Genomic DNA, 15,934 nt, shown 5'->3' with positions numbered 1-15,934 from the left:
ATTTCAATTCTCTGTATGTGCTGTAGATGTGGTTGAATTGACAATAAGGCTGACTTTGACTTATGTTCATTTGTGTTTTATAAACTATGTATGTGTCTTCAAAATTTTAAACAGGCTAACAGTGTTTGCTTTTAGGCCATTTATTTGCAGAAAATGACATTCAATATTAAATATTCTTTTTCAGGCAGCAGAAAATGCCAAGAAAAATCTTTTCAGGTTTATCAGACATTTTCTGCAAATAAATGTTTTAAAGATAATATTCTTGTGTGAAATTATGAAGAAGCTTTATAGTCTAAATCACTGTCCATTAAGATGTTCCCTATTTGTTAAAAGAATCATTTTTTTGTGACTAGGCAATTTTAATTCAGCAACTTCCACCTGGGGATTCTCATACAGAGCAGCACCATTAATGTGATCCAAAACCTGAGAAGAAATGATGCCAAGGTATCCATAATCCTGGGCCAGGCCATATCCTAAGCTGATGCTGTGGTTGTCATGGAGGAGTGAAGAGCATGACACCGATTCCTGAAAGATCCTAGTGACAGAAAAGTCTTCGCATTGATCTCATGGACCAGCCTGAACACCCGCCGGTGACCTATACTCACACCTGCAGCTTCTCCACGATGGACGTCCAGCGTTTTCCAGCCTCCGGCATCTAGACTGCAATTCTGCAATTTATTTTTTAAAAGCTATTTAATTAATAAAATATATACATTATCAGAAAGGAAAATAGAAAATATATTAAAATGTGATAGTGATAGAGGAAAAAAGCTAAATTTTTATTATAGATAGAATGTAAAATATTTCTAAGAAAAAGATATATATGAAAGAGCAGCAGGCAATCTTTGTTTTTTTTTTTTTTTCAAATAGAGCATTATAAGATGCAAGTAAAACCAACACACCTTATTGTGCTTCTTTTTTATTTACATGAGTAAAGTTTATCAAAGAAAAAAAATAAGCAATGTCAATTCCCAATAAACATTTACATGCAGAGGTGTATTTTATTTGCCCCTGAGAAAAGCTAAGTTTGAATACACTGAATGAACAATTAAATCAAAATAAACATATTTGGTTTGATTTGTGCATTTCATTTCATACTTAACAACTGATTGATGTGTGCGTTTCTATGGTTCTATACAGTGCAGTGTTCAGATCCATTAAATGCAGCTTATGAAGCTCCTTGTTTTCCTGTTATCTGACTATCATCAGGAGGTTTGTGCAATTGTTCATCTGTACAGGTAATCCGCCTGGATGTTAGCAGCAATTTCAACCTCCCATCGATCTCCATTATTCAACAGTTTCTCTTTATTATACAGCAGCTCTTCATGCGTCTCAGTGGAGTACTCAAAATTAGGGCCCTGGCACAGAAAGGAGAAAGATTACATTGTTAATGGAACGAGTGTAAAGTATGAGTGAATATGACCCCTCAGTGATCAATATCTACTATAATCGGCCCCTCCAGGATTTTGTTATCGCAGAATTTAAAGTAAAATCCAACCCCCGAAACAAACTTCATTCGAAGATATTGCAACTTGTTTTCATTCAAGGACCACTTGAAGTATAGGCTGCATGTGTTTGAATTGATTGCCGAGTAACTCCCTGTATAGGCTCCCTTCACAAACACTAAAGTCAATACTTTAGTTTCTGACTGTGTTGCTCAGTTTTATATTTGTTCAAACGACCTTTAAAAAGAAAAAAACCTGGCACATCATTCATCTAATGATCCCTAGAAATCTATAGATTTATACCTGTATCTCTTGGCATTTTAAATTGAAAACTACTTAATTTTTTTTAGATTGCACAATAGCTATGTTTCCATCCAAAGATGCTAATTAAATTTATGCACAAAACTTGGAGTATGGCATATAAGACATGCAAATAAAGCAGCGTTTCCATCTAATGACTCAAAGAGAACAAAATCATAATTTCCTGATAAACAGCTGCGCGAGTCTTTTCTTTATTTAACTTGCGCCTCAGAAGACAATATGCTGATATGTAATGAATGTGTGGTGGCGTTTGAAGACGTGAGACGTAAAGCACAGACACTCTTGATGGTTCTGGAGGTCATTAATAATATAATAACACTAATACTGAAATAGTTAAGGTGTTTTAGAATGACCAAAACAACATTTCAGATGTTTTAGAGTATGCTCAGCCTGTAAAAAAACATTTTTTTATTATTACATGATCTCTGATAACAAGATCACATGACTTTTTTAAATGTCAGAGCGGGAGGGGGGTTTAGAGATGAAGAGCGGGGGAGGAGATTGGGGAAAACCAGCGGATTAAAAAACAACAACCTGTGGACACAGATCAAAAGAAGTCCAATTCCACGGAAAAACTGCAGACTTGGCAACACTGCTGTTAATGTTACATGTCGTCTATTGTTATATGTGGATTGAGTCCAAGACACGTGTGCAGCTTGAGTCCAAGACAAATTTCCTGCAAAGGACAATAAAATATAATTCTAAATTTAACTGAGCAAAAACTCTAGAGGCAGAGAGAGCTGCAAGGTAAAAAAATAATGGAGAAACGAGAAAACATCCTTATCAATTTTACAACATTAATTCATTTTTCTTTGGCTTAGTCCCTTATTCATCAGGGGACATCACAGCGAAATGAAACGCCAACTTATCCAGCATATGTTTTACGCAGCGAATGCCCTTCCAGCTGCAACTCAGTACTGGGAAACACCCATACACTCTCACACATACACTATGGCCAATTAAGCTTATTCAATTCACCTACAGTATAGCACATGTCTTTGGACTGGGGGGGGGGGGGTACACAGAGGAAACCCATGTGAACATGGGGAGAACATGCAAACCCCACAAAGAAAAGGCTCGAACCAGCGACCTACTTGCTGTGAGGTGACAGCGCCGCCCACTGCGCCACCCCTCAATTTTATTTTATGACAAGAATCATTAGAACATTTCATAATGATCATGCTCGGTCAGGGCCGGAGTGGGACTCTTTTTCAGCCCTGGAGTGTCAAGCCTTAGACCGGCCCACCTCAGTTCACGACTGATGATATTAAAACAAGGTCACTTCCAAATTAAACAGCTAAATAAACATTAAATAAAACAGCTGCTTTAGAACTTTAAATGTTCAAAAACCCTAACAGTATTATATGTCTTAACAATAAAACTATAATTAAAAAAAAAAAAACATACTCAGACAAGAATCAAACCCAGGTCGGCGGCGTCATAATCTAACGTGCTAACCACTGGACCACAACAGTTGTATATGAAGGACTGACTCATCTGAGTAATATCATCATTAACCTGTAGGCTGGTTACATATAAAAAGAGAAGAGCTGCGGTAAAATAAAGAATAAGAAGACTGTTGTCAAGTAAGTAAATAAATTAATTTAAAAAGTGTGACTGCTGAGAGCAACAGATTCTGGAGCTAGGGACACCGGCCCCCAAGGCCAAAAAACGGACCGGCCCACCGGGAATTCTCACGGTCCTCCCGATTAGCCAATCCGGGCCTGTGCTCGGTGGAGATGTTTTGTAAATTTCCTACTGTAAATACATTCACTCATTCATTCATTTTCCTTTGGCTTAGTGACTGATGTTTTCAGGAGTTGCCACAGCAGAATGGACCGCCAACTATTCCTGCATATGTTTTATGCAGCAGATGCCCTTTTAGCTGCGTCCCAGTACCGGGAACTGTACGTACATCAACACTCAATTTTTGATTACTTATATGCATTGCTAAGAGCATCAATTGCGTAGCTTTAAAGGATTTTCTCTTAAATTAGATTTTTTTTAAACCTTCAGATTCCAGATTTCCACATCTCAGCTAAATATTGTAGAATCCTAAGAAAGTACATTAATGAAAAAAAGTTTTATTCAGTTTTCAGACGATATATAAATCTCACTTTCGAAAAACGGATGCTCTTATGTGGTCCAGGGTGACATACATACAGTTGAGATCAGAATTATTAGTCCCCCTTTGAATTGTGTTTTCCTTTTTAAATATTTCCTAAATGATGTTTAAGAGAGCAAGGAAATTTTCACAGTAAATCTAATAATATTTTTTCTTATCGAGAAAGTCTTATTTGTTTAATTTCAGCTAGAATAAAATCAGATTTAAATTTTTTATTTATTTTTTAAGATCAAAATTATTAGCCCCCTTAAGCTATATATATTTTTCGATAGTCTACAGAACAAACCATCATTATACAATAACTTGCTTAATTACCCTAACCTGCCTAGTTAACCTAAGGAACCTACTTAAGCCTTTAAATGTCACTTAAGCTGTATAGAAGTGTCTTGAAAAATATATACTAAAATATTATGTGCTGTCATCATAGCAAAGAGAAAACAAATCAGTTATTGGAAATGAGTTATTAAAATTGTGTTTAAATAAATGTGTTAAATAAATTTGTCTTCGTTAAACAGATATTGGGGAAAAAAATAAACAGGGGGGCAAATAATTCTGACTTTAACTGCATTTATATAGAAATATATGCATACCTCTACGATTGCATCTACAGGACAGGCCTCCTGACAGAATCCACAGTAGATGCATTTGGTCATGTCAATGTCGTAACGGGTTGTTCTTCTGCTGCCGTCTGCACGAGTCTCTGCTTCTATAGTGATGGCCTGTGAGAGACAAACACACAGCTGACACCCAATCAGTAGAGGCGATCGGAGACCCATAAGGAAAACGCATAGACGTTACCTGAGCAGGACAGACAGCTTCACACAGTTTGCATGCGATACAGCGCTCCTCTCCGTTTGGGTATCTGCGTAGCGCATGCTCACCGCGAAAACGTGGAGAGAGAGGGCCTTTCTCAAAGGGGTAGTTGATCGTAGCTGGTTCTCTGAACAAGTAACTCACAGCCATGGCCAAACCTGCCATACAGAGAGAGAGAGAGAATACAACTGCAAAACCATGTATTATAATTATGTAATATGTAGAGGTGGGCAAAATTTATTAAGATTAATTGCATCCAAATGCATGCATATATTTCAGAAAATATTTATTTATATTTAGGTATAAAATATACTTTTACGACTGATTGATTAGCACTGTCGCCTCACAGTGAGAAAGGTCGCTGGTTCGAGCCCTGCTGGGTCAGTTGACATTTATATGTGGAGTTTGCATGTGCTGTCCGTGTTTAACCAGGGATGTTACACTGACAACAGAGTTGCGGATCCGCATGCAGGTTTATTAGAATGGTCAGGCAAGCAGTGGCCAATACAGGAGCAAACAGATGTATAAGGGCAATCCAGAGTCCTAGTCAAAAAGCAGGCAGATGGCCAGAGGCATGCAGCAAACAGGACTAAACAAATAAACAAAGCAAGGGTCAAAAACACGGTAAAGCAAGACAAAGGAAAACGCGTTGTAATGTCACTATAGCAGATAACAAGACTCAGCAACAGTGTTTGAGCAGTACTTTTACTCCATTAATCAGTCCTTGAGTAGCTTCAGCTGTGTAATCAGTCAGGATCTAACATCCAGTGCATGTGTGGAGTTGCAGTCCATGAACTGGCAGATTTGTAGTTTGTGTGAGTGTGAATGTATTTCAGCGATATCTGGTGGTTAGATCGCTGGTGATCATGACACCATGTTGGCATGGGTTTCCTCCGGGTGTTCTGATTTCCCCCAAAGCACAAACACATGCGCTATAGGTGAGTTGAAAAAGCTAAATTGGCCATAGTGTATGTGTGTGTTATGCAAGAGAGTATGAGTATTTCCCAGTACTGGGTTGCGGCTTAAAGGGCTTTGTAAAACATATGCTGGATAAGTTGGCGGTTCATTCCACTGTGGTGACTGCTGATTAATAAAAGGACTAAGACGAAGAAAAATGAATGAATGAATATAAATTTATATGATACAAATTCTAAATATATAATATCAAGTGTAACAATTTTTTTTTTTTGTATAGTTTTGTTTCTATGTATGTTTGTGGATCACATATACACAATAAATAACACACACACATACATTATATCAAAACAAACTTTTATTTTGGATGCTATTAATCACAATTATCTTTGCCTAGCACTGGTAATATTTAATTATAACAAGAATGATTTAATATAATTTAAATTATTATCGAGTTATCACATCATCATCGTTATATTAATAATATAAATAAATAAATATATAAGTTAATTAATAAATAATAACTAAAATTACTAATTCTGTCCAAACCTTCTATAAACATATACAACAACAACAAAAAACATAAAAATATTAATAATAGTAACAATAATAAATATTATTATTTAATTATTCTTTTATTCATTCATTTTCATTCAGCTTACCTTTATTCATTTTGGGTTGCTACAGCGGAATGAACTGCCAACTTATCCAGCAAACATTTTACACAGCAGATCCCCTTCCAGCTGCAACCCAGCACTGGGAAACATCCTTACACTCTAATTCACACACATACACTATGGCCAATTAAGTTTATTCAATTAATCTATAATGCATGTTTTTGGACTGTGGGATAAACTGGAGCACCTGTAGAAAACACACGCGAACACGGGGAGAACATCCAAACTCCACACAGAAATGCCAACTGACCCAGCCGGGATTCAAACCAGTGACCTTCTTGCTCTGAGGCAACAGTTCTAACCACTGAGCCACCATGTTGCCCATATTTAATTATTCAATCATTCATTCATTCATTCATTTTCTTTTTGGCTTAGTCCCTTAATCAGGGCTCACCAAAGCAGAATGAACTCCCAGCTTATCAAGCATTTGTTTTACACAGCAGATGCCCTTCCAGCTGCAAACCAGCACCCATCCAAAACATCCATCCACTCTCACAGTCACACCCATATTTAATTATAATGACAAAAAATATAATTATTATAATGATGTATATAATATGAGGCGACGCAATGGCACAGTAGGTAGATCGCAAGAAGGTCGCTGGTTCCAGCCTCAGCTGGGTTGGTTGGCATTTCTGTGTGGAGTTTGCATGTTCTCCCTGCGTTCGCGTGGGATTCTCCGGGTGCTCCGGTTTCCCCCACAAGTCCAAAGACATGCGGTACAGGTGAATTGGGTAGGCTAAATTGTCCATAGTGTATGAGTGTGAATGAGTGTGTGTGGATGTTTCCCAGAGATGGGTTGTGGCTGGAAGGGCATCCGCTGCGTAAACACGTGCTGGATAAGTTGGCGGTTCATTCCGCTGTGATGACCTCAGATTAATAAATGGATTAAGCCGACAAGAAAATGAATGAATGAATAAATAAATTATATACAGTTGAATAAAGAATTGTTAGCCCCGCTTTGATTTTTCTTTCTTTTTTAAAAATTTCCAAAATGATGTTTAAAAGAGCAAGGACATTTTCACAGTGTGTCTGATATTTTTTCTTCTGGAGAAAGTATTATTTGTTTTATTTCGGTTAGAATAAAAGCAGTTTTTAATTTTTTTAAGCACCATTTTAAGGACAAAATTATTAGCCCCTTTAAGCTATTTTTTCCAATGGTCTAGAGAACAAACCATCGTTATAAAATAACTTTCCTATATACCCTAACCTGCCTAGTTAACCTAATTAACCTAGTTAAGCCTTTAAATGTCACTTTAAGCTGTATGAAGTGTCTTGAAAAATATCTAGTAAAATATTATTTACTGTCATCATGGCAAAGATAAAATAAATCAGTTATTAGAAATGAGTTATTAAAACTATTATGTTTAAAAAAAATCTGCTCTCCATTGAACAGAAATTAGGGAAAAAATAAACAGGGGGGCTATAAATTCTGACTTCAATTGTATATTTTTAATTTATATAATAAATATACATATTTGAACAACACTATTTTTATATCTTAAAACCTCTCAGCATATAAATAAAAAATGTTAATCAAACCCACCTCTGCACAGTTCGGTCAACAGCAGTGTCTGTGCTGCACGGTCTGTGATGGACTTCAGGTCAGAAGGCAAATCTTCCGCATTTACATACTCTACAGACAGACAAAGACAGACATTATAGGACACTTTGTCTACAACACCTGTTTAGACTGTAAATATATATGTATGATCTTACTGTAGCCTCCTCTGTGAATGGTAAGGCTGAAGGGGCGAACAGGCCCAAGTCTGGCTGCAAAAGTGCCTGAATGAAATTTGAGCATTTTTGGTTCAATAGGAACACAACATCAAACTCTACTCAAGTCATTTTCAAATTAATATTTTGTTTTTCACCCAACATTTACCTGTGCGGCAGGAGGAAAACAGTATGCGCAATGTCATCTCCATCCTCATCAACCTAAAAGATATTATGACCACAATTATGAATTTATGATCACATAATATTATGTCAATATACAGCTTCATGTCATTGGTGAAGATCTATTACTTATACTGAGATTGAATCAGATGGGCTGTATGCCAAATGAACAGATTTGTGCCATAAGCCTGTTGGTAATCTCCTTTCACAATCTGTCAGACCCTATTAAACAACTTCTTTCATACAAGCAAATTGCAAATGCTTCCATAAACACAACATGCACATGTGTTTAGAAGTAGGTGGAAACCGTAAGTTTGTTGGTTTTTCAGTTAATGTAACTTTATAAAACTATATTTACAAGCAAGCAAGGTAATATAAACTTTAAGCTAGGCTAATTCTCTGTTTTACCGGTTCTTTACACATTTAACGTAAAGCCCTCAAGTTTTAGGCTACATATTGAGAACACACTATCTGCACATGCTTATAACTGAATGCCAACAATGTCACTTTCAGTTGATTACCTCTTCAAGTCATTAGACCCTATGAATATTTATGTATGTTGGATACTTCACTCACCTGAAGCTTCGGCCTGTTAGTCATTGGAGTGTGAAGATTTTTTTAAGCTACTTGCGCTTTCAAGAGCCCGGCGGTCACGTGGTGTCCGCTAAACTACTGCGTGACAGACGAGTTTTTTTAATTGAAGCATAAAACTGACAAGCATACAAACCATACGATGACATGTAACAGCAGGCCCGTAGCCAGCCGAGTAAAAGGGGTGGTTCTTTTTTCTAAAAAAAATGCACCTTTTTGCAGTTATACGCCTCAGTTTCTATTTAACTATGAGATTTAAATACTGCGTTTTAGTGATTTTTTTTCGCTGGATTAACTTGTCAGAAGTCCTCATAACCACACTTTTTGATGTACTAAAAATATTTTCCAAAAATTTGCACTAAAGAAAACTTAAAACAAGACAATTTTTAAAAATACAAATTTATTACAACACATAGGCTACTATTAGGAAAAAATAGCAATGTTAAAGTTTTGAAGTAAAAAATAGTAGCCCACTATCATTTCTTAGACAAAAAAACAAACTGTCCAGCACATTCAACTGTTCACAAAATTTGGCCATTAAAAAAATAAAAATGATTAAAACATAATAATAATAATAATAATAATAATAATAATAATAATAATAATAATAATAAAAAAACTATAATAATGAGTTCTGCAGATTTTTTCTAGCTTCTTTGGTAAAAAAAAGTAGGCTATAAAAATTCCTGGTTATCAACAATACCCAAAGTATAATTAAATTAATTTTACATGGTTGCTTCACACCTTTTTATTGCTCATTTTTATTTCAGTAATAAGGTCCAAGATTTAGAATAAAGTTACCTTCAAAATGTTTTCTCTGTTATACAGTAGTGAAAGAAGCCTTCTCTTACATCAGATTATTGTCCCACCGAAGCAACAGCCAACAGAGGATCCGTTTGGTCTTAAAGCCTTTTTCGATGGATTATTTTCATTATTTATGACAGCATAGCAGTCAAAATAGGACGAATGAGCTCATATATGGGACAAATTCTGGACCTTAAGTGAGGGGTGGGTCTTCCGAACCCCCCTGCTAAAGGCCTAAAAAGTTAGAGCACATGGTTTATTTTCATAGTAAACCTGTTTTTAAAAGAATTTTGGCTGTAAAAGTGCACCTACAGGTGTTTCAGGTGCAGGTCAGGTTTTCTCTTGGTCATAATTTCTTTTGTTTATATTCATTTTGTCTATAAAATGATAATACCTGTCCAGTTTCATCTGGAATGTATTCCAGATCACCTTCTGAAGTGGTTTGAGCGATATGATATCATCAGAATAAAACGAATAAGACTTCCGGTGTGGCGGCGAAGCTGATGGCTGTGTGAAAGAACCTCTCTTAATCGGTTGATTCAAAATCCCCTAGAAGATTCACGCAAGAAAACGAAGACAAACTGAAAATTAACATGGAAGGGGAGAAGCACAAAAGGGGTAAAAACAAGGTAGGCTCGAAGCGGGAAAAAGGAGAAATAACCGATGATACTGACGGCGGTGAAGAGAGCCGCGAAAATAATGGCGGTGCTGGTAAGGCCAACGTGGAAGCAGCTAACTCGGATATAAGTGCTATTAGAGATGACATCCGAGCATTCAGAGCGGATCTTAAAAATGATATGGATGACTTTCGACTCTCTCTTCGGGAAGATATGCGTAAGGAGCTGATCGAATTTAGGGGGGAAATTAATCAGAAACTTAAAAATCTCTCAGACGATCTACAAGCCGCCAACTCCAGAATGACTGAAGCAGAAGAACGTATAACTGATATTGAGGAATGGGACGCGGCGGCTGGTGACGCTCTCTTTAGAATGTTAGAGAGTCAGAAAGAGTTGCAAACAAAGTTAACCGATTTAGAAGCTCGCTCGAGGCGCAATAACCTCCGTATCTACGGAATCCCGGAGGGATTCGAGGGAAGCAACCTGATGGAGTTCGTAACGAGACTTATTAAAACGGAGCTCGACCTGCCACTAACAGACTTGGAGATCGGTATACAGCGATGCCACAGAGCACTTGCCCCGAAGCCCCCCCGCGATGCACCGCCGAGATCACTGGTAATTTGCTTTCTACAACACAGAGTAAAAGAACAGGTGCTACACACTGCATGGAAAAAGAAAGAAGTCCGACTTGAAGGAAAGAGGATTTATTTTGACCACGATTATCCTCCGGAGATATTAAAGAAAAGAAAGGCATACGCGGGGATATTAAAAGAGCTCAAAATAAAAGGGATTCGGTTCCAAACTCCACACCCGGCCAAACTGAAAGTTTTCTTTGGAGATGGCACCCAGATCTACGAGAGCGCGGCAGAAGCTGCAAAAGATTTGAAGAAAAGAGGATTTTCTGTGGGAAATGTGGAACAAGACCCCGAAGAACCGAAACGCCGAAGTCTCCCTAACGTTACCTGGGAAAGAGCAAGCACAAAACGTCATCGCAAATCAGTGGACCAAGAACGGATTAGGGAGAAGTTACAGAACTTTCATCGCGTCGCACATGAATCGTCTGAAAAGTGAATATATTATTCTCACCGAGAAATAACGTAAGTGACTGCATAAAAGACATTTGGACGATACTATTACTAAGCCTTTAACCGAACACTGAGGAGCTGAATGCTTATTAAGGCATATGACGCGTTACTCCCTTCGGACAATAACATATTTTGATTAAAAATAAGCAATCGATGGAGCAGTTATTTTATCTCCTATATTTTCGTTTAAGTTTGATTATATTATTGAGCCTACCAAGGATGAATAGAGAAACCGATTAAGCAAGAGCAGATTTTTCTGATAAACTTTTCTTTTGCACCAAAGAGAGGCCCTTGACGGTCACAGGGACATTCTCTCAACTAGAAGGTTATAACTATAACCTGGGACTTGGAAGCCCTTTTTTCTCATACAGTTTGTCTTGTTATGAATGTTCATACTTTGTTTGTTAGGTTGTTGTTGGAAATGTTTTATAAAAGTGAGCGGTTTAAAATGAATATATATGCGTGGTCAGGAATATAAATTAGTCACGTTGAATGTCAATGGCATACATAGTCCAATTAAAAGAAGTAAGATAATTGCGAAAATGAAACAAGAAAAAATACAAATAATTAATTGGCAGGAGACACACCTATCACCTCAGGAACACGAGAAATTAAAGAGATTTGGCTTTCAAAATACTTTCTATTCATCGCATAAATCAGGACGTAAGAGGGGGGTAGCTATTCTGATTCCTAATTCAGTGAACTTTGAACTTATATCAGAAATTAAAGATAAAGAGGGTAGATATATTTTAGTTAGGGGGAAATTAGATAATAAAGAAATTACATTATTTAATGTGTATGCTCCACCAGGAAGTACCAAAACATTCTTTAAGAAAATATTTAATTTGATAGTCACAGAGTCACACGGTACTTTGATAGTAGGTGGGGACCTAAATGTTCACATTGAACCCAGACTTGATGCAACTGGTCCCAACAGAAAGAAAACTTCAAATGCTAAAATGATACAAAGACTGCTTAAAGAACTTGGCATGTTCGATATATGGAGAGAGTTTCACCCTAAGGAAAAACAGTTTACCTTCTATTCAACATGTCATGCAATGTACTCAAGAATTGATTATTTATTCATGAATAATTCAGATAGACATAGAATTAAAAACTGTAGTATAGGGATTAGAGATATTTCTGACCACTCCGGGGTATATCTAACCTTATATTTAGATAACCAGCAAAAAGAGACACTCTGGAGACTTAACACAGCAATTTTGAATGATAAAACTATACAGAAACAAATTCAGACTGAGTTTGATCTATATATCCAAAGCAATGACAATGGAGAAGTGTCTCCGAGTACCTTATGGGATGCTGCGAAGGCAGTAATTCGTGGTAAAATTATTTCCCTCACTGCTTATCGTAAAAGAGAAAAACAGAAAAAATTATTAAACCTCCAAAAGGAAATAAAAAATCTGGAAACAAAACATATTAAACAAAAAGAACCACAAATATTGATAAGATTAAATAAAATTAAACAAGACCTAAATAAAATATATGATGAAGAAATAGAAAAACAATGTAAATTCGCTAAACAAAGATATTATGAGATAGGACCTAAAGCAATGAAATTATTATCCTGGAGGATACGAAAACAACAGTCTAAAAACACAATCTATAAAATAAGGAATCCTAAAACTCAAAAGGTGTGTACTGAGTTAAAAGACATTCAGAAATCTTTTGAACTATATTACAAAGACCTATACACCCAACCAACTAGAGCAGAAACTGGGATTATAAAGAGTTTTTTGGATTCACTAGACCTACCGCCAATAGGGGAACAACAGAATAAAGCATTGTTAACTGAAATAACTATAGAAGAATTGGATAGTGCTATATCAAAACTGAAAGCAAATAAAACACCAGGAACTGATGGATATCCATCAGAGATGTATAAAACATTCAAACCTCAAATAACACCCATGCTCCTCAAATGCTTTAATTATGTACTAAGAGGTGGAGAAATTCCACAATCTTGGCAGGAAGCTGTGATTTCAATTATTCCAAAGCAGGGAAAGGATAAGAATGAATGTAGCTCATACAGACCAATTTCTGTCTTAAATGTGGACTACAAGCTATTTGCTTCTATATTATCTAAGAGACTGGAGGTTGTCATTTCTGAATTAGTAGATTTAGACCAAACTGGTTTTATACAAAACAGACAGACGCAGGATAACTTAAGGAGAACATTACAAATAATGAGTCATATTACAACAGAAAATATAAGTGCAATGTTGTTAAGCCTAGATGCTGAAAAAGCATTTGATTCTGTTGGATGGGATTACTTGTATCAGGTTCTGGCAAGATTTGGCTTTAACAATAAATTTATTGAATGCATTAAAGGGCTATATCTATCACCAAAAGCTAAAATAAAAATTAATGGCCATCTGTCCAAAACTATTTACTTGGAAAGAGGGACACGCCAGGGCTGCCCTTTAAGTCCTACTTTATTTGCATTGTTTATCGAACCCCTGGCCCAAGCAATAAGAGAAGAGCCAGAAATAAAAGGGATCGTAATTAAAAAAGAGGAACATAAGATCTGTATGTATGCAGACGATGTTCTCCTGTTTTTGGCAAATCCTAAATCTAGTATTCCTAAATTAATGTCCCTCCTAAACACAATTAACTTCTATTCTGGATATAAGATAAATATTCAAAAAACGCAAACTCTTACTTACAATTTTAGACCAAATTTAGAAATGAAAAAACAATATAATTTTAAATGGAATTCTATTTCACTAAAATATTTGGGAATAAACTTAACAAAAGACTTGTCAACACTTTTTGACAGTAACTACGGCCCCATTTATAAAGAGATAAAATCTGATATTGCAAAATGGACTCTCCTACCATTAGACATGAGCAGCCGGATAGAAGCAATTAAAATGAACGTGGTTCCACGGTTACTTTATCTTTTTCAATCATTACCTCTGGAAATACCCCAAAAACAATTTAATGAATGGGATAGGATGATCTCAAGGTTTATCTGGAATAGTAGAAGACCTAGGATAAAGTTCAAGACACTGCAATTGAGAAAAGAAAATGGTGGAAGAGCCCTTCCATGTCTTCAGGACTATTTTTTTGCTGCACAATTAAAACCTTTACTATGTTGGTGTATACAAAGCTATGAGTCTAAATGGAAAACACTAGAAACTACACAAATAGATCAACCTTTACAATCCTTACTTGGTAATAAAAATCAAGCAGAAAAGTACTACAGTAGATTGAGTACTTGGACCGTGTTTTCTTTGAAGTTATGGTTTAGAATACTGAAGAAATTACAATTAGAAAAGCATAATGGGATATTAAGTTGGATAGCATTCGACCCGGACTTTCAACCGTGTACACTAGATAAGAGATTTAAACAGTGGGTTTGGAGAGGAATCACATCATTCAGTTCGGTGACCTCTAATGGACACTTTATGAGTTATCAGACTTTATCAGATACATTTGGCCTGGACAAGCAGGACTTTTACAGATACTTGCAAGTTAGAGATTACTTTAATAAAAAAATTAAAAATAAAATTAAGGATGATTCTAATTTGATCACAGTATTTGCGGACGCATACATAAAAGAAGAAAACAAAAAACTGGTCTCTAAATTATATGAATGCATACAAAACAGTAAGACTCATTCATCAATTTACATAAAACAAAAATGGGAGAAAGAGTCAAACCAACAAATAACAGAAGAAGACTGGACAGATATGTGTGTCACACATGCAAAAACCACAAACTCGAGAGCTTGGAGAGAGTTTGGATGGAAAAATTTGATGAGGTTCTTCATAACTCCTAGACTGTCTGCATTGCGTACAGGTGTTGAAAGTTTGGGCTCTTGTTGGAGACAATGTGGAACCTCAATGGCTAACCATTTTCATGTTTTTTGGGCTTGCCCAAAAATACAAACCTTCTGGAGTGAAATAGCGACTGAAATAAAAAAGATAATCGGAGAAGAATTGGACTACTCATTTATAACATTATACCTTGGGAAAATACCAGAAGTTTTTCCAACTATTGACAAGTACCTAATTCAAATCCTTTTGGTAAGTAGCAGAAAAGCCATAACTCGAAAATGGTTGCATGCTGACCCTCCGACAAGGGCTCAATGGATAGGAATTGTAAAGGAAATACACTGTATGGAGAGACTCACTTTTAATCTAAGATTTGACTTAAAAAAGTATACCAAGTACTGGAAAAAATGGTCTGAATATGTCATTGTAAATAATCTGTGATAATGTATGTCAAACGTATCATGACTTGATTTTGTAACTCTTCCAACAACCACTTTTGTTCTGTTTTTTTTTTATTATTATTTTTTTTATTATTTATCTATTTATTTTGATGAGGTTAATTTAATATTTTTATACATGTGTGTATGTAGATATACATGGGTTGTATTGGCCTATATAAGTTTGTATACATATGTATATTTATGTATATATGTATTTTTTTTATTTGTTTTGTTCCTACTGGTTATGTTCCTAAAAAATCAATAAAAACTAAGTAAAAAAAAAAAAAAGAATAAAACGAATAAAGTGACCAAACCGCCTCATAATCACAGATGTGACGGGAATATATATATATTCAATATAAATACATTATCTTAACTGTATAATAAATATATTGTATAATA

The 15,934-nt window shown here is 35.8% G+C and overlaps 1 protein-coding gene across 1 annotated transcript; it reads right to left on the bottom strand.

Moving 5' to 3' along the window:
• Positions 1-903: 903 nt before the first annotated feature.
• Positions 904-8,803, bottom strand: ndufs8b (NADH:ubiquinone oxidoreductase core subunit S8b). The gene is made up of 7 exons (NM_001024402.4): positions 8,772-8,803; positions 8,182-8,234; positions 8,016-8,081; positions 7,843-7,932; positions 4,690-4,862; positions 4,482-4,610; positions 904-1,358 (listed from the first exon to the last, which is right to left on the bottom strand). The coding sequence occupies exons 2-7, from the start codon at positions 8,228-8,230 to the stop codon at positions 1,227-1,229; spliced, it is 639 nt and encodes a 212-aa protein (NP_001019573.2). The 5' UTR covers positions 8,231-8,234; positions 8,772-8,803; the 3' UTR covers positions 904-1,226.
• Between the last annotated feature and the right edge of the window lie 7,131 nt (positions 8,804-15,934).

The sequence above is a fragment of the Danio rerio genome, chromosome 14 (genome assembly GCF_052040795.2).
Source record: "Danio rerio strain M-AB ecotype USA chromosome 14, GRCz13ab, whole genome shotgun sequence".
NCBI classification, from domain to species: Eukaryota; Metazoa; Chordata; class Actinopteri; order Cypriniformes; family Danionidae; genus Danio; species Danio rerio.
Note: the sequence above shows the minus strand (reverse complement) of the source record. Positions and strands in the feature narration are given on the sequence as shown.